General features: G+C 63.1%; 3 protein-coding genes across 4 annotated transcripts; 2 read left to right on the plus strand and 1 right to left on the minus strand.

Annotated features, from left to right (window-relative positions):
- The first annotated feature begins 133 nt into the window (after nt 1-133).
- On the plus strand, nt 134-13,448 carry HGS (hepatocyte growth factor-regulated tyrosine kinase substrate). Its single transcript, XM_037810663.1, is given in 23 exon segments — nt 134-260; nt 1,792-1,876; nt 2,480-2,555; nt 2,830-2,922; nt 3,801-3,924; nt 4,573-4,625; nt 5,040-5,108; nt 5,732-5,856; nt 8,003-8,081; nt 8,161-8,259; nt 8,401-8,496; nt 9,078-9,116; nt 9,197-9,340; nt 9,434-9,493; nt 9,969-10,179; nt 10,269-10,441; nt 10,516-10,656; nt 10,734-10,908; nt 12,209-12,342; nt 12,436-12,555; nt 12,684-12,770; nt 13,191-13,213; nt 13,215-13,448. Coding segments are annotated over 23 exon segments (2,328 nt in total). The 5' UTR covers nt 134-223; the 3' UTR covers nt 13,300-13,448.
- On the minus strand, nt 11,077-15,529 carry LOC119514934 (translation initiation factor IF-2-like). 2 transcript variants are annotated; one of them, XM_037810740.1, is made up of 2 exons: nt 14,184-15,529; nt 11,077-13,727 (listed from the first exon to the last, which is right to left on the minus strand). In XM_037810740.1, exon 1 carries the CDS (start codon nt 15,439-15,441, stop codon nt 14,725-14,727), a length of 717 nt encoding a protein of 238 aa, XP_037666668.1. In that variant the 5' UTR covers nt 15,442-15,529; the 3' UTR covers nt 11,077-13,727; nt 14,184-14,724. The 2 variants fall into 2 exon arrangements, with proteins under 2 accessions (XP_037666668.1, XP_037666667.1); XM_037810739.1 differs by having other exon boundaries at nt 14,170-15,529.
- Nucleotides 15,504-19,235, plus strand: MRPL12 (mitochondrial ribosomal protein L12). Its single transcript, XM_037810743.1, has 5 exons — nt 15,504-15,686; nt 16,349-16,535; nt 16,747-16,824; nt 18,499-18,636; nt 18,740-19,235. Exons 1-5 carry the CDS (start codon nt 15,613-15,615, stop codon nt 18,854-18,856), a joined length of 594 nt encoding a protein of 197 aa, XP_037666671.1. The 5' UTR covers nt 15,504-15,612; the 3' UTR covers nt 18,857-19,235.
- The last annotated feature ends 1,802 nt before the right edge of the window (nt 19,236-21,037 follow it).

Below are 21,037 nucleotides of genomic sequence, written 5' to 3' on the forward strand. Positions count from 1 at the left end.
GCGCTTCTCATTGGTCCTCGGAGCTTCTCGTCTCCACGGGCGAAGTCCAATCAGCGCACAGCGTTGGCAACGAGCGGAAAGAATCCGCCTCCTCGCGGCTCCTGCGCTGGGCCCCGCGACGTGCGCGTGCGCGCGCTGCGGAAAGGCGGAAGCGGAAGCCGGGGGGCGCGCCAGCTCGGAGTGAGGGAGCGCCCGCGGCTGGGGGTCCGGGGCTGAGGTCGCCATGGGGCGCGGTAGCGGCACCTTCGAGCGTCTCCTAGGTAACGCGCCCCGCCGACCCGGGGCCGAGTCGGGGGCTTCTCTCGGGCCCGCGGGGATCGGGCCTCCCTCTGGGCCGGGGGCTCCCGCGAGGAGAGCGGCGGCCGGGTCAGCGCGGCGCCCCCTTGCCCCACGGCTCTCGCCGCCGCGGCCCCGATCCCCAGGGCCCCCCCGAGGTGTGGCCTTTCGGTCGGCCTCCCGTCCGGGACGTCAGGGCCTCTCGGCAGTCCTGGGCGATCGGGCGGCCGTGGCCGAGCGGGGATGGCGTTGCGGGCCGCGCGGAACAGGCGGCGGAGTGTAGGTTTTCCCCAAATAAATAAGCGGGGCCCCGCTCCCTGATCCACAAGCCTCTGGCCGAGTGGGCCAAAGGTCAGGAGCCCTGAGTCATGAGATTCGGTGACTCAGTCCCACGCGAAGTCCCCATAGACCAAGAAATGTATTTTAGAAAGGGTAGGTTGTATGGGATCTGGGGTTATGAACCAAAATCGGGCCCCAAAGGGTGGAACTGGTGTCCTCCTCCCTTGAAAAATACCACACCTCCCCCTTTTTTCCAACTCCGGCTGGTGAAAGTGCCCCTGGGTTTAGGAATGCGTTTCCTTTCCTTGTCGGGAGTCTTGCTGATCCTGACCGAGCCTCCCATATTTCTCAGACTTTTCAGAGGAAAAATGGATGTTTGTGTGAGGGTCCTCCATCCCCTGAATAGAAATGTGTCTGAGGCATGCTTTTTGGATGCCCTCCCATCTCTGAATACGGGTTCCCAGGGGCCCCTGCGTGAACCTCCTTCCTTTCTGCTGGAATGTGCGCTGAGTGAGCCTTGTGGGGTGGGGCAGCACTCCGAGGATAAACTTGAAAGTTAACCTCCGAATCAGTACTGACTGTGGATACATTTGCACGTCTCCAGGGAAGATGACACAGGTGGAATGTTTGTCTAGTCAAGGCCACACTGGTGTGGAGAGACTAGAGGGCTTGGTTGGAGGGTCTTTCTCGGAGGTCAGTTCTGCCTTTGTCCCACGAAGTACTCGAGCAGAGTACAGAGTTCCTCTTCATGTCTAAGCTGTTGTCTTTGCCGGTGGGTTAAATGTTGCACAGCAGAGGCCTCTGTTGAGAAGCAGCCTTGCGTGGGGTTTACGAGTGAGTCCTGGTGTTGTCCACTGCAAGCTGGGCGGCTGAGGTCCGTGACTTCACCTCTCTGCCTCGGTTTCTCCCCGTCGAGAGGGAAAGCAGTGCCAGGCTCATGGGGTTGAGCGAGAATCGACTGCTCGTTTGCACGATTCACTCATGCTACCAGACAGCACCTGGCACGTGATAAGCCCACGACGCCGGTCTCAACAGTTATCTTCCAAGCTATTCCTTCTCGTCTGCAAAGGTCCTCGTTGTATTTCAGGAGGCTCTTCATGTGGTTTTCCTTTTGGTCCAAATGTCTAAAGTGGTCAGAGGGAGGGAGCCCCCCAGTCACCCCGTTGCTGAGCCGGGAGCTGCCTGGGGGATCCCCTAGCGGGGCTGGCTCTCCTAGTGGGCATGTTTATTTCTCAGACAAAGCGACCAGCCAGCTTCTGCTGGAGACTGACTGGGAGTCCATCCTCCAGATCTGCGACATGATCCGCCAGGGGGACACACAGTGAGTGGGGGATCTGTGCTTGAAGGTTGGGGAGACATTAGCAAGTAGGGGCCATGTTCAGAGATTGGGGGACATGCAGTGATTTGAGGGTTGTTCTCAGAAGGCAAGGATGCACACAGTGATTGGGAGCAGTGCTCAGATGTTGGGGGACACGCAGTATTGGGGTGTGCTCAAAGATCAGGGGTCATGTAATTGGGAGGCAGTGCTCAGGTTGGGGGGACATGCAGTATTGGGGGGTATGCTCAGAGGTCAGGGGGACATGCAGTAATTGGGGCCATGCTCAGAAGCCAGGGGGTGGCTGCACACTGCCCTGAGATTGCTGGTGCCACTGGCTCCATCCCCCAAGATTCTGGGGTGTTCTCGGTGGTGGTAGCTGCCCAGCGTCCAGCCTGTACGTGGAGTGCTGTGGGCGCACGCTGGCACTGTGGCGGGTTTGGGACAGCAGCGTGGTTTTCTCTGATGTCTCAGAAACGTGTGGATGCCTTAATGTTTGTCTGAGGTTTCTCAAGGGCTAGGAAGGAAGAATATGGATTGTTAGTTACTGAGACCGTCTTCTTTTCCTCTTTCTCTCCCTGCTCTCACCCACCACCCTTTTCCTTTCAGAGCCAAGTACGCCGTGAGTTCCATTAAGAAGAAAGTCAACGACAAGAACCCGCACGTGGCCCTGTATGCCCTGGAGGTAACCAGGGCCCCCACACCGCAGGCAGGAGAGCTGCTCCCCAAGCCTTGAGCGCCCTGAGAGGGGCCCTTAGGAGTCCAGATGGGGGCAGAGCCACAGCCTAGCTCACCTGAGGGAATTGGGGTGGGGGTGGGGGGGTGTCTCAGGGCGCCACCCTGAAGTGGGTGGGGTCACACCCTGTCATCAGCACTGGCTGGGGGGGGGTCTGCTGGTCTAGGGGCCTGCCGGTCATGGAGCATCTCACCCCACCCTAACCTTCCCCGGGGGGCTGCAGGTCTTGGAGTCTGTGGTGAAGAACTGCGGGCAGACGGTGCATGACGAGGTGGCCAACAAGCAGACGATGGAGGAGCTGAAGGAGCTGCTGAAGGTGGGGGGACCGACAGGTGGGGCCGGTTTCCCTCTGGGCGCCATGTGGAACGTACAGGTGGACGCACATGGTCCTGACCCCCTAAGCGGGGCCTGAGGAAACCCCCATTCTCCTGGGCTCTGCTGAAGGGGCAGCAGGGAGGAGGCGGCGGGAGGGGCTCTGTGGGGAGGGAGGCGGAAAGGACAGCACAGGCGGCCTGGGAGGGGCTGTGTAAATGTGGCTTGTGCTGTGCGGGGGGCGAGTTAGAAGGGAAGACAGCCCGGCCTGGAGATGCCTGGGCCGGCTTGATTTCTCCCTCGTCTGGAGGAGAATCCTCCGGAAGCCCAGAGGCTGTGGTGAGCTGGGACTGTGATATAAAAGGTGACCCGGAGCCTGGGAGTCAGGGGGGCTGCGGGTGGGGGGTGGTCCCCAGGGCCAGGCAGCCTCTCAGGGAGCTCTAGAAGTGCGTCTGGGCTGCGCTCGGCTTGGCAGAAGCAGCAGCTCTGAGGACTCGGGACTGGGTGTGTATCTGGGGATGTTTCCAGAGGGATTGCCCCCCACCCCCACCCCATGCCGCTCTCCAGGCCGCTGGGACTGAGGAGGGGGCCTTTTTGGGCTGGATGGTGTTGGCTGCATCCTCATACCCCGGCCTGATGGGCTGGCACGGGCCAGGGGACCATGGGGAAGGCTGAGGCTGGCCAGGGCCCAGTACACGGGGCAGCCCCAGAGTGTGAGGCGGGCAGTGGTTTGACGTCCACGCCCCGAGCAGGCGGGCGAGAGGTTCACCCCCAGGACGGCTAGACCTCGGTTGCTGCACAGCCCCCACCACTTCCTGACCTGAACTGTCCACTCTGGCCCCTGGTACCCACGGTCCTCCGGTCTGTCCTTCTTCTGTGCAGAGGCAAGTGGAAGCAAGCGTCCGCAACAAAGTCCTATACCTGATCCAGGCCTGGGCGCATGCCTTCCGGAATGAGCCCAAGTACAAGGTGGTCCAGGACACGTACCAGATCATGAAAGTGGAAGGTAGGGGCCTGGGGGGCTGGGGGTGCAGTCTGAGGCTCTGGGCACTGGCCGTGAGCAGTCGGGCCACCCCACTGGCCGGAGCCTGTCCACAGGTGGGCGAGTAAAGACCAGCCCTGGGGCGTGGCTGGGCCGGGTGGGAGGTGTCCTGGGAGCAGGTGGGTCCTGGCCTCTCTGACCGCACACCCTCACTGGGGCAGGAGCAGTGGGTGCCCCAGGGACACACAAGGACAACGTTCAGAGTCTGGGTCGCCCAGAGAGCGGCAGGGCCTGGGGGGTGTGGAGCCCTGCGGGGACCCCCGGGGAGACCCGCCCGAGAGGGACCCAGCCCTGGGAGATGAGGCCTGCGTCCTGCCCCGAGGCCAGAGCACAGGTGGCTGGGGGTGTTGGCCCCGAGTGGGCAGGTCCGGGTGGCCCCGGCTGTAACCTCCCAGCCCCTCTGCTGAAACGCGACAAGGTTGTAGCCCATGAGCGCGTGGGTGCCACGGGAAGAGCATGGGGCTGTGCTGCCTCCCGAGAGGGCCCCGGTGCATTGCCGCCCCCTCGGGGAGCCTGGGGTGCTCCTGCAGGCCTGTGGGGTTAGGAAGCGGCCCCCGAGGCCCCATGTGGGCCAGGTGGTTGTCCACGGTGACTGCAGCCTTCCTTCTCCAGGACATGTCTTCCCAGAGTTCAAGGAGAGCGATGCCATGTTTGCCGCCGAGAGAGTGAGTGGGGGCGGGGGCTGGGGGTCCGGGAGCCAGGCTGTCCTGGGGAGATGGGGGGTGCCCTGGAACCCGGCTTTCTGGGGGGAATTGGTGGGCGAGCTTCTACTTTGCCTCCAGGGCAGGCAGGTTCTCCAGGACGGAGACAGGGCAGTTTAAGGTGCCTTAGGCCATGGCTAGTGGGACCGGCTGTCACAGCCGGCGTTCACCCCTCTCTGAAACCAGACGGTCTGGAAGTTACTCCTTTAAAAAGGAGCAGGTGCGCTCTGGAAGGGGGCTCCTTCCTCGCCCGTGTCGCCGGAGCCAGGCTGCGGGGGGCCGTCCTGCCTGTGTGGACTGCGGGCCCCTGCTGTTGGGAGGCCAAGGGGAGGCGCTTTGCCCGGGGCCCTGCCCTCTGGAACTGACCTCTGCCCACAGGCTCCGGACTGGGTGGACGCGGAGGAGTGCCACAGGTGCCGCGTGCAGTTTGGGGTGGTGACGCGCAAGGTGAGTGGAGCCAGCCCGGCCCTGGCTGACGGGAGCCACTCCAGGCCGCAGCCCTCCCGCAGGGAGTGAGGGTCCCAGTCGCACTCACTGTCTGGGTGGGCGTGGACCCGGCCCTGGGGGGCTTGTGCGGGTTGGGGTCATGGCCCAGCTCTCCTGGGGTCGGTGGCTGGGGTCCCACGGGGGCCGCCTCCTTGTGTGTGCCTGCCGCACCCTCGTGGCTTGTTCCCAGGGGCCTGGCTCTCCTGCCCTGACCCCTCGAGCCACCACCCCCTCCCCATGGTCCCCACAAGTGTGCCTCAGCCCGGGCCTGGGGGCGTCCGTAAGCAGACCCTCGGCGCACCACACCGTCTTCACACACGTTTCATCAGCAAAACTCGTGCAGTTCTGTGAGACGCACACGGATGGGTGGTTGTCTTAACGCTGGAAACTTTCCAGTTCATTTTCCCTGTTAAATGAGCTTCTCTCCCCCTCGCGGTGGCTGAAGCTGGCCCTCCTGGAGGGCTGTCTCCCCGGGACTCACTGCCCCGCAGCTGGCCGTCCTGCCTCTGCCACTGCGGTCAGGGGGCTGTTGGGGGGATGCCCAGCCCCGGGCCCCTGTGACTGGCTGCCCCCCGACACCCCAGCACCACTGCCGGGCCTGCGGGCAGATCTTCTGCGGGAAGTGCTCCTCCAAGTGCTCCACCATCCCCAAGTTCGGCATCGAGAAGGAAGTGCGCGTGTGCGAGCCCTGCTACGAGCAGCTCAACAGGTGGGTGCCCTCCCCACGCACCCTCCCTTCCCCCACCTTCTCCCCTTCCGTCCCCTGCCCTCAGCCCACTCTCCCTCCTTCCTCCTCGCCCCTGGCTCTCTGGATGGGGGTCTTCATTCTCCATGACAGTGGGCTTCCCACCTCTGTTGGCAGATCCCAAGAACTTGGGGTTCCGAAAGGCCCCTTTAGCTCACCGGCCGCCCCCGTCACCAAGGAGGAGTTCCTGGGGTGAGCCGGCAGCTGCTCCCCCCAGTCCCGAGCTCTAGAGCAGGCGGGCGGGTGGGCGAGGCCTCTTGGTCTCTGCACTGTGGGTACAGCGGACCCGCGGCTGGGTTCTTGTATTTTGGTTTTATCTGAGTTGTGGTTTTTTAGTTTGGAAATGGTTTTACACTTACAGAAAAGTCTCCAAGACCTCGGGGCTGGAGTCCTCAGGTGTTCGCATTTGCTGTGGGGACTTGAGCTGGTTCCCTCTGTCCCCCCATCCGCCTGGGGGGGTGTCTCCTGCCCTGCATGGGGGGAGCCGCGCACGTCGGGACCCCTTTCCCCTAAGTGCTCCAGCAGGTGCTCCCTAAGGATGAGGACGTTCTCCCGCTTAGCTTAGCGCGTCTCATGCTGTCCCTGCACCCGTTTCGCAGTTGTCCTGGTAACACCCCACGTGGCACTCTCTGTCCCCATCTGGGTCTGTCCTGGGCCACACGTGGCGCCGCACTGGGCCGTCACCCCCCTTAGCCCCCTGAACCAGGTACAGGGTTCCTGGCCTTTTCTGTGCTGCCACCCAAGGTGCCCAGGCGCTTGTGGCACGTCCCTCGGTGGGGGGCTGATGTTTCCTCGAGCTGAGGGACCGCAGGTGCCGTGGGTCCCATCCTGTGCAGAGGCGGCAGCTCCCCCCCTGAAGGCCCCTGCCCGCTGTAGTTCTCTGTGTTCAGCCACTCACCCACGCGTGTCCCCGCAGTTCTCTCCTGAGTCGGCGGGTTCTGGGACGGAGGCGAGTTGGGGATGTTGTGGCTCCTTCGTGTCCTCTACTCACATTAGCTGGTTTTCCGCTGCAGCTGCACCTTGATCTGTCTTAGCGAAAACGCCAGGGCCAGGAGACAGATCCTGGGCTGGGATCCCGAGTGCCCGTGCGGCCTCGGTGGGGCAGCTCCCAGGGACGGTGTGCAAGGCCTGCCTGAGCGCCTTGGAGGCGCTGCCGTCCTCTCCGTCCCCTTTCAGCCTGGGCACCAGGCAGGGCCTCCCCGGGGGCCTCGGGGTCAGCCTCCACCCACAGGGGAGGCTGTGGCCTCGAGTGGCCGGGAAGCAGTGACTGTTCTGGTTTGCTAAAGCTGCCAAAATGCAAAATACCAGAAATGGGTTGGCTTTTACAGTGGGGATTTTTTAGTTCACAAATCTACAGTTTTAAGGCCATGAACATGTCCTCATTAAGGCATCAATAGGACAATACCTTCCCTGAAAAAAGGCCGATGGCATCGGGGCTTCCTCTCACATGGGAAGGCACATGATCAGAGTCTGCTGGGCCTCTCCTGGGGTTAGCTTCTGCTTTCCATTGCTTCTCCAAAATGTTTCTGGGCTTCTGTCTGAGCCTCTCTCAGCTCCTGTGTGTCCTTGCTTCTTTCTCCCAGGCATATCTCTCTAAGGATCTGGGGGTCCTCTCTTAGCTCTTCTGGGGCAAACTCTGGGCTTTGTCTCTTAGCTTCTGTCCTGGTTCTGTTGTCAATGCCATCTCCAAGATGCCTCTGGGTATTTTTCTTTCTAAGTGTCTCTTAGGTCAGTGTTTCCAAACGTCCTTCTTCTGCATCTCCAAGTGTCTGGGTCTGTGCTGGCTCTGTGCTCTCCTGAGGACTCCAGTAAACTAACTCAGACCCACCTTGAGTGGGTGGGCCATGTCTCCACGGAAACAACCCAATCAAAAGGTCCCACCACAATAGGCCTGCTCCCGCAAGAGTGGATTAAAAGGACCTGGCTTTTCTGGGGGACACAACAGCCCCAAACCAGCCGAGTGACCCTGCCTTTCTCCAGGCGTGGCTGTGTGTCCTGTGGAGTCCCTGTTGTCGTTCTGTAGGGACAGCTCACGGGAGCGCGTGGCAGGAACGGTGGGGGGTGGGTGGCGTCTGGCACTCGGCCCCTGCAGCTTCTGCTGTGCCCCCAGGAAGGCGGAAGGAAAGGCCTCCTCCTCCACCGAGCTGCCCCCGGAGTACTTGACCAGCCCCCTTTCGCAGCAGTCGCAGGTACGCCGGCTCCCCACGTCCCCTGGGCCAGCTGGGGTGTCCCTCCCCACAGCCCCCTCACCTAGCCCTGTCTGCCCAGCTGCCCCCCAAGAGGGACGAGACGGCCCTGCAGGAGGAGGAGGAGCTGCAGCTGGCTCTGGCCTTGTCGCAGTCGGAGGCCGAGGAGAAGGAGAGGATGGTGCGTGGGGCTGGGCCCCCGAGCAGGCCCAGGGAGAGGGGACCCCGGCCTCCGGGAGGTGCCAGCATTGACCAGCCAGGGTCCCCAGGTGCTAGGTGGGGCCAGAGTGTCCCGGGCCACGTTCTCCTGGCTCCGTTTCAGAGACAGAAGTCCACCTACTCCGCCTACCCAAAGGCAGAGCCCGCACCCGTGGCCTCGTCCGCACCTCCTGCCAGCAGCCTCTACTCATCTCCCGTGGTGAGGGCCGCCCCCCATGGGCTTGTTCCCCTTCCCCTCAGAGCCCCAGGACTCAGAGCAGAGCAGCTTCCACCCCTTCCTCTGCTGCGGGGTGGGGTCCTGTGGGGAGGACCCCAGGGGTGCAGGGGAGTGAAGCCAATGCTGTGGGACCCCCACTGCAGGCCCCAGCTAGGGAGCCTTGGGCCTTCGACAAGTTACGGAGCCCACAGGCTTGGCCCCAAGAGGGAAGCGGGTTCCCAGAAGCCAGGCCTCCCTGGGGCCTTACAACCCTCTCGTCCAGTGGGAGAGGTGCACATTCAGCCCCCTGCAACGCGGGAGGGAGACACAAACTCTCTGGGAATGGAGGGTGGCAAGTTTCCTCTAACTGGGACCCTCACAGGGCTCTGGGGAGCGCAGCAGTGGGTGGAAAGGCAACTCATGAAGACAGCCCCCCGGGCTGGGATTCAGGCAGCCAGCAGGAACTGCTCGCTGCACATTCTCCTGCCATCAAGAGGGACTGGGGGAGGTGAGGCCTGAGCTCCCCGCCTCGGTGGCCATCAGGATACCCGAGCTGTGCCTCCTCAAACCCTTTCTCTCCCCAGAACTCATCAGCGCCCCTGGCCGAGGACATTGACCCCGAGGTAAGGGCACAGCAGCCTGAGTAGCGGCCTCCCCTGCTGCTTTCCGCCCAGAGAAGTGACCCCTCTCCCGCCTTTGCCAGCTCGCTCGGTACCTCAACCGGAACTACTGGGAGAAGAAGCAGGAGGAGGCCCGGAGGAGCCCGACACCGTCAGCCCCCGTCCCCCTGGTGGAGCCAGCCGCCCAGCCCGGGGAGGGCCACGCAGCCCCCAGCAGCATGCTGGAGGTGAGGGGTCAATCCCAGGCCTCCCGTCTGCGGCCCTGGTTGGGGGGAGGTGCCAGGGAGGCTGGACCCCACCGACCCTCTGGTCTCTTGCAGACGCCCCTCCAGGAGATGGACTCTCAGCCCATCACCCCCTCTGCTGGGCTGTTTGGTGAGGTAAGCTGGGCTCAGCTCCCACACGGGCCAGGGGTCATGTGGCCTCTCACAGCACCAGGCAGAGGGGCCGTCATCGCAGGAGGGAGGGTTGGAGCAGGGGACCCTGCCTCACAGGAGGAGCAGCTGCGGCCATGGGCCTCACCCTGAAAGACTTTTCTGTCCCAAGAACTCATGATTGGACAGACCTGGTGTAGCCGTGGCCCAGGACCCTGGGGACGCTCATTCCAGGACAGCCCGAGCCCCATCAGACCCTGGCATTTTTTGGCTTCGGGCCGCTGCTGGCCCGAGTAAGAGACTCGTGGCCTCGAGGGGTGGCCCGGAGGGTCATGAGGCCAGACGGACTGCGTGAGCGCCAATCCCACTCGGCCCCTGAGCAGCTGCGCCTCGGTCGCCTCGTTTGTAAGGGGGAGCATGGTTGCCGGGGAGCTGGCGCTCGGCGCGGTGGTGCTCAGCCAGACCCCTTGGTCCCCCGCAGCAGGTGCAGAACGGGGAGGCAGAGGCGAGCCACGGGCAGCTCCTCAGGGCCTTGCAGAGCGCCGTCACCACCTTCGCCAACCGCGTGAGGAGCAACCACGTGCGGGGCCGCAGCGTCACCAACGACTCGGCCGTGCTCTCCCTCTTCCAGTCCATCAACAGCATGCACCCCCGGCTGCTCGAGCTGCTCAACCAGCTGGACGAGCGCAGGCGTATGTGGGCGGCGGGCCAGGGGCCAGGGGCATCCTTGGGGGCCTCTGGTGGGGGGGCCGAGCCCAGCGCCTCTGCCCTGTCCCCACAGTGTACTATGAGGGGCTGCAGGACAAGCTGGCCCAGATCCGCGATGCCCGGGCCGCGCTCAGCGCCCTGCGGGAGGAGCACCGTGAGAAGCTGCGCCGTGCCGCTGAGGAGGCCGAGCGCCAGCGCCAGATCCAGCTGGCCCAGAAGCTCGAGATCATGCGGCAGAAGAAGCAGGTGCAGCGGGTGCCCCGGGCCAGGTGGGCGGCATGGGGGTGAGGCTGACCCTGACGGCCCCCCCGTCCCCGCAGGAGTACCTGGAGGTGCAGCGGCAGCTGGCCATCCAGCGCCTGCAGGAGCAGGAGAAGGAGCGGCAGATGCGGCTGGAGCAGCAGAAGCAGACCATCCAGATGCGCGCGCAGATGCCCGCCTTCCCCCTGCCCTACGCGCAGGCATGCCCCCGCCACGCGCTCGCCCCCCAGGGCTGCGGCTGGGCTGGCTCTGATGGCCTTTTCCCCTCTGTCCCCAGCTCCAGGCCATGCCGGCGGCCGGGGGTGTCATCTACCAGCCCTCCGGCCCGGCCAGCTTCCCTGGCACCTTCAGCCCGGCCGGCTCCGTGGAGGGCTCCCCCATGCACGCCGTGTACCTGAGCCAGCCCGGCCCGGCTGGCGGCCCCTACCCCAGCATGCCTGTGAGCGGAGCAGGTAACAAGCAGAGCAGGTAACAGCTGGGGGTCCTGGTCCCCCGAGGCGAGCCTCGGACCACGACGCTCTTCTTTAGTTTACTTTTTTTGGGGGGGGTGAAGTGGGGGAAATACCTTTTTTTGTGAAATTTAACATACATACGTAACAGTGATAACTTTCAAAGTACAATTTAACAAGTAGAAAGAAATCTTTACTTCTGACATAGTTTTACATTTACAAAAGCTTAAGAGCGATAAGAAGAAGGTTGTAGCTCCCACAAATGTGAACTATAGGGCCCCTCCATGCTCACACCCAGGCAGGCACACCCTCTCCTGAGCCGGGTGCCCTGGCCATGTCCTGCCCAGTCCCCCTTGGTCCCTCAGTGTCTCCAGCCCCCCCAGTGGGGCTCGCCTGCTGTTGTCTGCTGAGGGTGTCCGGGCCTGTGCATGGTCCAGAATGCCCCGGAAGCAGTGCTGTGCTCCCCAGGGGTGGGGTCACCAGAGGGCCGAGCCTTGGCATAGGCAGCACTTGCTCCCCCTGCTTATGGGGAGACCCCCCTGAGATGATGCAGGGGGTCCCAGTGTCCTCAGAGCCCAGCAGTGACTTCCTAACCGCCGTTCTTCCTGTGGGTTAGCTTCTTTCTGCTGTGAGGAAGGTCCCAACTCCTCCTCCTCCTCCTGCTTTAGCTGTTTGTCATCCGTAGCTGTGTGGACTCACAGGCTCTCACTTACTCCAAGGCCGCAGTCCTTCCCTGCTGCTATTTCTTTGCTTTTTGGGCTGTTCTGCATTGGCCTCTGGGGGCCCCTCAGCTGGCCCCGGTGACCTTTTGATGTGTTCTCGTCACTTAAATGTGTTTGCAGCTGTTGTATGTTCGCCTTGGGCTTCCCTGGCCTTGGAGCCAGCATTTCTCCAAGGAGCCCTGGCTCCTTGTGGTGGAGACTGGTGTTCAAGATGGTTGGGTTCTCGGTGTGTGCACTGATTCTAGGTCCTCCCAGCAGGCAGTTGGCAAATGCACGTGTGTGTGAGACATGTACACGCCCTCACCTGTGTTACAAGCTGCGCTTACTCTGATACCTCCAGCTCCGGCCCCTGTGGTGCAGCGTTCCCTTCCCCTTTCCACACGTGTAACTCTCTGCCTCTCATTATCCTCAGCACATTTACTGCTCGCTCCGAGAGTACACAGGCCACAGTAAAAAGATGCTTAACTTGGTTCTAAAAGTCACAACCCTACAGAGAGGCCACCATCAGCGGAGCGCCCCGTCCCTACCATCCCCGTCTCCCGTACCCAGGTCCTCCGTCTCACCTGCCTCCTTGCACACAGATCCCAGCCTGGTGGCCGCCTACGTGTACCCGGCAGGAGCCCCTGGTGGGCAGGCAGTGCCCCAGGCCCAGGCGGGACCCACTGCCAGCCCAGCCTACTCGTCCTACCAGCCCACCCCCACCCAGGGCTATCAGGTAAGTAGGTGTCACCACTCCCACCTGCCGGGTAGAGCCAGGCTTGGGATGGGAGTGGGCAAGCTCCTCCCTCATTACCCCTGCCCCCCGTAGAGCGTCACTGCACAGCCCCCGCAGAGCCTCCCGCCCATCTCCCAGCCGCCGCAGTCGGGGACCATGGCCTATGTGGGCAGCCAGCCGGTCTCCATGGGCTACCAGCCCTACAGCATGCAGGTGAGACGACGGGCTCCCGTGAGGCCGCCGGCCCTGGGCTCCTGTCACTGCTCCACCGGCCCGATCAGAAACGACCCCGTCTGGTCGGCGCCTTCTCCTCAGGGTGGGCTTTGTTTCGCTCTCCACAGAATCTCATGAGCACCCTCCCCAGCCAGGACACGCCCCTGCCCCCCCAGCAGCCCTACATCTCAGGGCAGCAGCCCATGTACCAGCAGGTAAGCCTCTGCGCGTCCCCATGCTCACAGGCTGTGGGCACAGCAGGGCCTAGCTCCCCCGTCGCATGAGCCAGCAGATGGGAGGGAGTGTGACTGGCCCTCATGGCCTCCCCAGAGGCGAGTCGCCCTGGGGAGCAGAGTGCAGGCAGGCAGAGCACGCACAGCTGTGTGTGCACCGCATCCGGGGATCTCACGGTGAGAAGGAAGCCCGAGGCCTCAGTTCAGGTCAGTCGGCATCCAGCATGTCCCAGCTGCAGGTGCTCTGCCAGGTGCGGAGAGAGGACGGGGGACCTGAGCTGGAAGGAGCAGGTTGGGGGTCCTCAGGTGCCAGGTGGGGCCCTGAAGGCCCTGGAATCTGGCCGGGCAGGGAGGCATGAAGGTGGGGGCCGCGTGCTCCCCTGCCTGGTTCCCTCCACGCAGATGGCGCCCTCTGGGGGCCCCCCCCCAGCAGCCGCCCCCCGTGGCCCCACCACCTGCCCAGGGGCCGCCGGCACAGGGCCCCGAAGCCCAGCTCATCTCGTTCGACTGATCCCGCCTGGGCGCTCCCGGTGTAACACTACGGCCAAGGAACGGCCTCCACCCCAGCTCACCTCGCGCCCCCTGCGCTGCCGCGTAGTGTCCCTTCTCCATGAGCGGCAGCCCCACCCGTGTCCCAGACACCTCCAGCCCCCTTCCCTGGAGCCTCCCTTCGTCTCCATCCTTGGCCTGCAGCCTCCTGGCCCCCAGGCTCCACCCGCATCACTGTCTGAGGCTGGGTCCCCAGGGTAGGGAGTGTCACCTGCTCAGAGGGGGCCACCGCCCTGGCCTGCCCGAGGCTGCGTCACATCATGTGGGCTCTGCAGAGCCCGCTGCAGGGAGGCGGCCGGTGCCCTCCATAGCCGAGGGTGGAGGCTTTACGTATCTTGGCTTTTCTGCTTCTAAGCTGCCATCTCTCATCCAGTGCCCCGAGTAGACGAACTGAACCGTGATAATAAAATACATTTCAAAGAGAATCCCAGTGTTTGCTTAGAGAGTGATGGCTGGGGCCCCCACCCAGGCCCAGCTCCAAGTGGTTCCACCACCCCACCCCACCCTGACTTAAGAGGTGCATCCCTTAAACCTCAGCTGGAGAGGTGGCCCTAACACACTGGCGGGCCTCCCACCTAGGCCCGCTGATTCCTGGCTTGACTGAATCTGCTGTCCACCCTCCACATCTTCAAGTTGCTGAAACAGCCTGGCTTTTCCCACTGATGCCCCCCAAACTTGGCTGTTTCTTCTCTCAAGGAAAGGGTGCAGGGTTGATGAGAATGGGCTGAGGGCTCAGGGTCCCCGTCCCTAGCCTGACATACGCCAGCTGAATGGGGATCAAGAATGAATGCCTATAACAGACTCAGCCCTTCAGGTCCCAAGTTTAAAATACCGTGCAGGCCTCACTTGCCCCGGCCTCGGTGAGCTCCCCGGTCGCTCCTCTGCAAAGGGAAGGACTGGAAATTTCAGGGCAAGAGAAGCAGGTGTGGAGAGGCCACGCGAGCTTGGTCAAACGCTGCCCTTGCTGACCGCATGGCTGCTTTTGACCTTGAGTCAGGGGTGCTCCAGCCCCGGTTCTTCTCAGAAAAGGAGGCAGCTGTGGCATCTGAGACTTTAGCTGGGAAGAGAGAGGCCTCTTGTCTTGCTGCTTCTATAGAACCCAAAGGCCCAGAAACGTCACAGTGTCCTTTGCCAGCAACTCTGCAGGGGCTGGCAGAGGAGACTGGAAAACAAAAGCTGAAGGGTCTGAGCTGTTGGAGGAAAGGACAGGATGTGCTGGTCTCTCCGGACCCCACAAATCTGTGTGCTTGGGAGCTGGGCGGAGAGGAAGGCATTGTCTAAGGGGGTGAGAGCAGAGGGGGCGGGCAGCCAGGCCGCAGGAGCCAAGCCTCGATTCTCCTCTCCGGCTGAAGGGCCGGCCTTTCCTCCCAGGCTCCGAGCCCTTTTATCACAGCCCTCGGCCAGTGCTGAGCCGCTGCCGGAAGGTGCCCGGCCGGCCTGGGCCCCGCCGAGGGCACAGCGATGTCCACGGAGTGCAGCACGGCCGGCCCCTCACTCCACACGTTTTCCAGGCATCCACAGATGGAGGAACAGAAAACGTTTTCCTCAACCCGGAGCCTGCGGGTTTACAGGAGGGGACACGCGACAGGGTGTTTGCAAAAGAAACCGACAGAGCCGCGGCCCCCAGCGGGGCCGGCCCCCTCGTGTCCCGGCGGCGAGGCTGCGGGGGGCGGATGGACCCCGCCCCTCCTCCCAAGAGGCCCGGCCATGCTGGCCCCGGGCTGGGACACTGCCGTGGGGGGCGCCGGAGGCCCTCCCGGCCGCCCCTGGCCGCGCCATGGGCCCAGGTGGGCCGGGAGCTCCGAAAGTCCTGCAGCAGGGAGCGCCTGGCGCCATTTTGTCGGCAGCGGCCAGCGGGAGGCCCGGGGGCCGTTCCCGGTGGACGTGTGCAGGGAGCGCGGGGCGGCGTCCAGGCCCCGCCGCTGTGCGAATCGCGGGCATTGCGAGGACCCGGGCAGAGGCCGCCGCCGTGGACGCTACTGCGCCTGCGCGGTTCGCCGCCGGGGATCGCGGGAAACGAGGGGACGCCAGCACCGAACGGATAGAGCGTCCCTTCCCGCGACCATGCCCGGCGGCGGCTAGAGCGCTCCTCCTCGGCTCGCATGCTCCGCGGCGGCTAGAGCGTCCCCGGGCGTCTACGCGGCGGCTAGAGCGTCCCTCATTGGCTCGCATGCTCCGGGGCGGCTAGAGCGTCCTCCTGGACTCGTATGCTCCCTGGCGGCTAGAGCGTCCCTCCTCCTGGGGACCCGCGTGTGACCTTCCCGCCCGCGGAGCGATGCTGCCGGTGGCCGCTCTCCCCCTGGGGGGGCCATGTTTCGGGCTACGCTGCGCCGCGCTCCGCCTCGCCAGGTATTGCGAACCGCAGTGGCGGCCGCTGGGGTTCCGGGCGCCGAGGACCGGGCCTGCGGTCAGGGCTGGGGTGGCGTGCGGCCTGGGCCGGCCGGGCGCTGAGGGGAGCAGGTCCCGGCGGTGGCCGGTGCGGGGCAGCGGGCTGGCGGCCACCCCCGCAGGCGGCCCGGGAGGACCCCGTCGGGGACATGGTGGCGGACAGCCTCCCGCGCGGGCGGCGGAGAGCGCCAGGGTCTGCGTGGCTGGAGATCCGGGGTCAGCCCCGGGCTCGGCCCTCGGGTGACTTTGCGCAAGTCCTTGGCCCCTTCCGGGCCTCGGTTTCCTCATCTGCAAAGTGACGAGCTACGAGTCCAACAGTGGGTTCCCGCGTTTTGCTGCCGAGGCGACCCACGTTTTGTAAGGCTTGGTGAAGCAAACTACGATTTAAGGGCTTGTTTATCGTCTACTGGGCAGATACGGTCTGGGTAGCGTCCTTGCAGACAGTTTTGATTTCTAGGGCTCTCTGAAAGTCTTAAGACGCCTTAGGAACGTGCTCCTTATCTCCGGGGATTCTTGTGATCTGGGAACCCGGGTTGGGACCAAGGAGCTTGGTGGTTTCCAGCAGCTGGGCTCCTGGCACGGCCTGTGCCGCGGCTGATAGGCTGCTTTTGAACGGGGGGCAGGCAACAGGTGCCAGGAATCAGTGCCTGGCGGCACCTGAGGAGCAGCAGCCACCGACGGGGTGAGGCCCTCGCGGGTGCCCCACTAGACAACGCCCCCAAGGTGTACCCTCCCAAGATCCAGCAGCTGGTCCAGGACATCGCCGGGCTCACGCTCCTGGAGATCTCGGACCTCAACGAGCTCCTGAAGGTGAGAGCCAGTGCAGACCAGCGCCCGGGGCCCAGGGTCTGGGCTGGGGCCCACGGCAATGTCTCCCGCCTGGAAGAGGTTAAAAGCTTGATGTGTTGTAAAAAGCTTCCCGGGTGCCAGGACCGCGCCAGATGGGCTGTCCTGAGCTTGTCTCTTCACTTAGCCATTGGGGGTGTGACTGCCGGCCACCGAAACTGCTCTCTGTTCTCAGAAAACGTTGAAGATCCAGGACGTTGGCCTCATGCCGGCGGGCGGCCTGATGCCTGGAGCTGCCGTGGCCACGCCTGAGGTGAGCCTGAGCCAGGGTCCTGTGCAGAAGGGGGCACTTCTCCGTGCCTGGTTCTCCACCGGGCCAGACTTCTTTAGCTGCCCCTTATCCGTGCGTCCTGTAGCTGTCCCCATGCAGCCTGCACATCCGTACGTGCTGTGGGCTCCAACCCACTCTGCAGCTGCCCTGGGATGTCCTCTGCCAGGAAACACAGCCTGTGGCCATGTGGGCACCAGGGTCCTAATGGAGGGGAACAGATGGCAAGCCAAAGCAGAGGAAAAAGAAAAAAGAAAACTATAGAGATTGCCATGAGGTCATAAGTGCACTGGGGAAGAAGTAGGGAAAAAGCTTAAGGTGGAGAGAGGGTTGCAGTTTCACAGAAGGCCTCAGCGCAGAGGTGGCATCTGGGGGTATGGGAAGGAGATGAAAGAGAGAAGTACCTGCCTTCTGGGGGAGCACAAGGCCCCAGGACAGGGCCAGCACGGGCCGAATTCTGGGAGGTGAGCTCAGAGGTGATGGCAGCTGGGTTCCCAGGAGGACAAGAGCTCAGAGAGCTGGACGGCTGGGGGCAGGCTCGGGTCACTGCAAGGAACCCTTAGGTTTCAAACCCCATGTTGGGTTTTCTCTTTTTGTTTTTGGTGTTTTTTGTTTGGGAAAATCGCAGGCATGTAGACAAACGAAGGAGTAGCACAATAATTCCCACAAACCCGTCACCCAGATCCAGTAATTGTCAAGGTTTTCCCATGTTTGTGGCTGCTAGAGCTGAAGCATCTTTCCATCTTTGTGTGCTTCAGCACACGTCTCCTGGGAAACCACCTCCCCTTAGCACAGCTGACGGAGCTGTCAGTGGTCTGATGTCCTGACACCTTCAGACTTTTTAACCAGTTGGTTCATCCAAATCTGCACGTGTTCTGTGTATTGCATTTGGGTGTTGGGTCTCCTGAGCCACCCTTTTAACCTGCGTTTGTGCCCTTGGCCCCTTCCCCTGGCCGTCACCTACTGAGGAAACTAGCTGAGCTGTTCCCACATTCTGGATTCGTTTCCTGCGTCTGTGGGGCACCAAGTGCAGTCACCTGTCCCACCTGTGAGCCAGAGGTGTCTTTAAAGGCTGAACATCTGGGATAGGAATAGAGAAGGTTGCCATATAATCTGTCACCCCAAAATGGATCGCTTTTGAGAATGAACGGGTGCCCCGGCGACCAGGACGTGTGGCCCTCTGACACTCTTCATCGCATGTCACAGCTGTGGCCCCATTGTCCCTTCGTTGGTCACTTGGTGGCGGTGGAGGTTAGGACTGTTGTCCGTCTTCCGTTGGTACATAAGCCTGGGCTTAGCTGAGGACTGGATATGGCACCCTTTTCCTTAGGACTTGAGATCACCCTTTCCTGTCTCGTAAGTTGCGACTTTAAGAGATGAGAAAAGTACACTGTTGGGGATAAAGACGGGGTGAAGGGTGGTTCTTTGGGAACAGCCTCTGGGGGTGGAGACGTGCTGGTGGCAGCCAGGTCTCGGCTGTGACCAGCGGGTAAGGGAAAGAAGGCTGGTTGGGGCAGCAGCTGGCCGGGCCTCTCCCGCGGGCCCCGCAGCTCTGCAGGGGTGTCCCAGGGGTGCCTGCCCAGGCCCCACCCACGTGCTTCTGCGACTGTCTGCTTCACCCCTCCCTCTCTCGCCTCGTCCCCACGCCCCCTCCTCAAGGTGGCAGAAGAGGAAGAAATCCCCAAGCAAAAAGAGCAGACACACTTCACCGTCCGCCTGACAGAGGCGAAGCCTGTGGACAAAGTGAAGCTGATCAAGGAAATCAAGAACTACGTCCAGGGCATCAACCTGGTCCAGGTGGGGCTGGGGGCTGCCGGGGGGCCTCCACTGTCTCCTCCCCTCCCTGTGAGTCGGTTGCGGTGGCCCGGGCCCCCCAGTCCTGACTCTGCTCTCCTGGCAGGCGAAGAAGCTGGTGGAGTCCCTGCCGCAGGAAATCAAGGCCAACGTCACCAAGGCCGAGGCCGAGAAGATCAAGGCGGCCCTGGAGGCAGTGGGCGGCACTGTGGTTCTGGAGTAGCACCTGGCACCAAGGACTTGAGGGGAGGCCCCCACGCCGCTGCCCGCCCGCTCCCTGGACGCCCGGGCTGCTGGCGAGAATGACGGCACCATGTGGCGGACTCCGTTTGGGGAGGGGTGAGGTGGGGGCAGCCTCCTGAGACAGGAGTTGGACTCCAGAGCACACTGCAGTTGCAGGCCATGCCCCCCCGGTGCCCACAAAAACGGTCCATGGCGGGGGCTCAGCCTTCCTGTGTGTGGGCGGCGAGTGCCGAGGTGGGACCGGGCCGGCCTCTTGAGCCCACGGCAGTGGCGTCCACATGGCGGGAGTGGCCGGCAGGGTGGGCTCAGGGCAGAGCTGCCGTGGGGCTCCAATACCAGATCTGTGCCCAGGAACTGGAGTTGGTGTGTGTGTCGGATTTCTGAATGTCGGCAGCGTTAGAAACGATCAGAAACGCACAGCGGCACATGAGGCCTGTGGCTCAGGCAGGGGGCAGGGGCGAGGCAGTGACCCCCCCATGGTGTCTGCCTGCTCGGGCTGGGGCGAGCCTGCCCTGCCGTCCGGGAGTGCTGGCTGTTCCGCTGGTCATGGGGAGGGGTGCCAGGTGGGCCTGGCTGGGCCGGTGGCTGTGAGTCCAAGGCTCAGCCCCGAGCGCCAGGCCCAGCGTTGATGGGGGGCAGCAGCACATGTCCTTGCAGGCCTCGGTCGGCCCCTCTGCTGCAGGGGCCAGCAGGAAGGGCCCACGGCCCGTGTGCACCCTCCAGGGCTTTCTGTGGGGGAGCTCGCGCCTGGCAGGGCCTGGGAGAGGAGCTGGCTTTCTTCCTCAGCTGGCCCTGATGGAGGAGCTCCCCGGGGTCCTCCGGCCCCACACAGTGCAAGAGCTCTAGGGAGGGCGATTCCTGGCCCCTGAACTGGCTGGTGTGAATGGCCCCCAATGGGACCACCCTCTGGCCTCATTTTCCAGATCGCACCCCCGTCCCCAATTGGAAAGACGCAGGGTGCCGAGGTGGTGCCGAGGGAATGGGGGAGGGGCAGGGGCCTGTCCAGGGCCCCCATGGGCCACGTGGGTGATGGGCCCTCCAGGAGCTAATGCCTTCTCCCCAGGGGAGCTGGGCAGAGCCCCCCACAGGGCTGGTCTGAGCTCGGGGTCCCTGGCCAGGTCTTGCCCTCAGGCCCCTCCCATGGTGACCTGAAGGCCCCTGACCCTGTGTCCTTTCTGAGAGCCCGGCTGCAGGTTCTCCACTCAGCACTGGGGGTGATGACTGGACTCCCCTTTCTCCATCCTGGGCCTGTGGGCACGTGAAGGTCAGAGACAGTGGCCCCAACACCTCAGAGGTCACTGAGTGAACTGGCACCTGGGTGAGGACAGGGAGGGCACCTCCTTGCGAGCTGCTGCCTGTTGGGGGCCGGTGCTTGCCCCATGCTGACACCCCGTCCCTGGGATGGCTTCTTGCTTGGGCCTCTGCCTGAGCTCTCAGTTAGGTTCTAGGGCAACCCAAAGACTGTGGGGCATCTTTCCAGTGTTTTCTGCTTCCTGGTGGGCCTGGCCCACCCTGCTTCATCCGCTCCACTGTACGTGGCCCACGAAGAACTGTCATACCTGAAAATGGACATGGTGACCCAGACAGGGCCAGGGATGGCCTGGCTATCTCTCACCCACTTGACCTTGACTCGAGTTCAGCTGCTACGTGGTCAAGGTCGGTTGGCTGTGTCTCCTGCAGTGGTTTTGCCACTGCCCAAGACTTGGTATCTACCCTGAGGCCACCAGTCTGGTGTGTTCACTAAGGCAGCTCCGGCCCTGGCAGCAGTTAGCTGGAGGAGGGGCCGAAGAGGACAGAGCAAGGCCCCAGCAGAGGCCTGGCTGGGCTCCCCTGCCTCTCCTTATCACCCCTTTCTTGCACTTAAAGCGAGTTTTTCAGTGTATTTTAGGGTTTGGGTGGGGACTTTCTCAAGAAGAATGCTCCAGCCTTTGGGCATGTTTTCTGTTTTCTGTGGTTCCTCTGATTTCTGACTGGCCTTTTGATCACTGATGGCTTGTGGCAGCCACGTCCCGCAGCTTTCCACTTTCCAGCGGCATCTTTCTTGATCCAAGAAACCCACTAAAACCAAGGTCCAGGGTCACTTCTGGGCTCGGACAGCATCTCTGTGACCAACTGTTTGCCTCCCCAGACCAGCTGGTGACTTCAGTGGTCAGAGGCCACC

Source organism: Choloepus didactylus, chromosome 18, assembly GCF_015220235.1.
Source record: "Choloepus didactylus isolate mChoDid1 chromosome 18, mChoDid1.pri, whole genome shotgun sequence".
Classification (NCBI taxonomy): domain Eukaryota; kingdom Metazoa; phylum Chordata; class Mammalia; order Pilosa; family Megalonychidae; genus Choloepus; species Choloepus didactylus.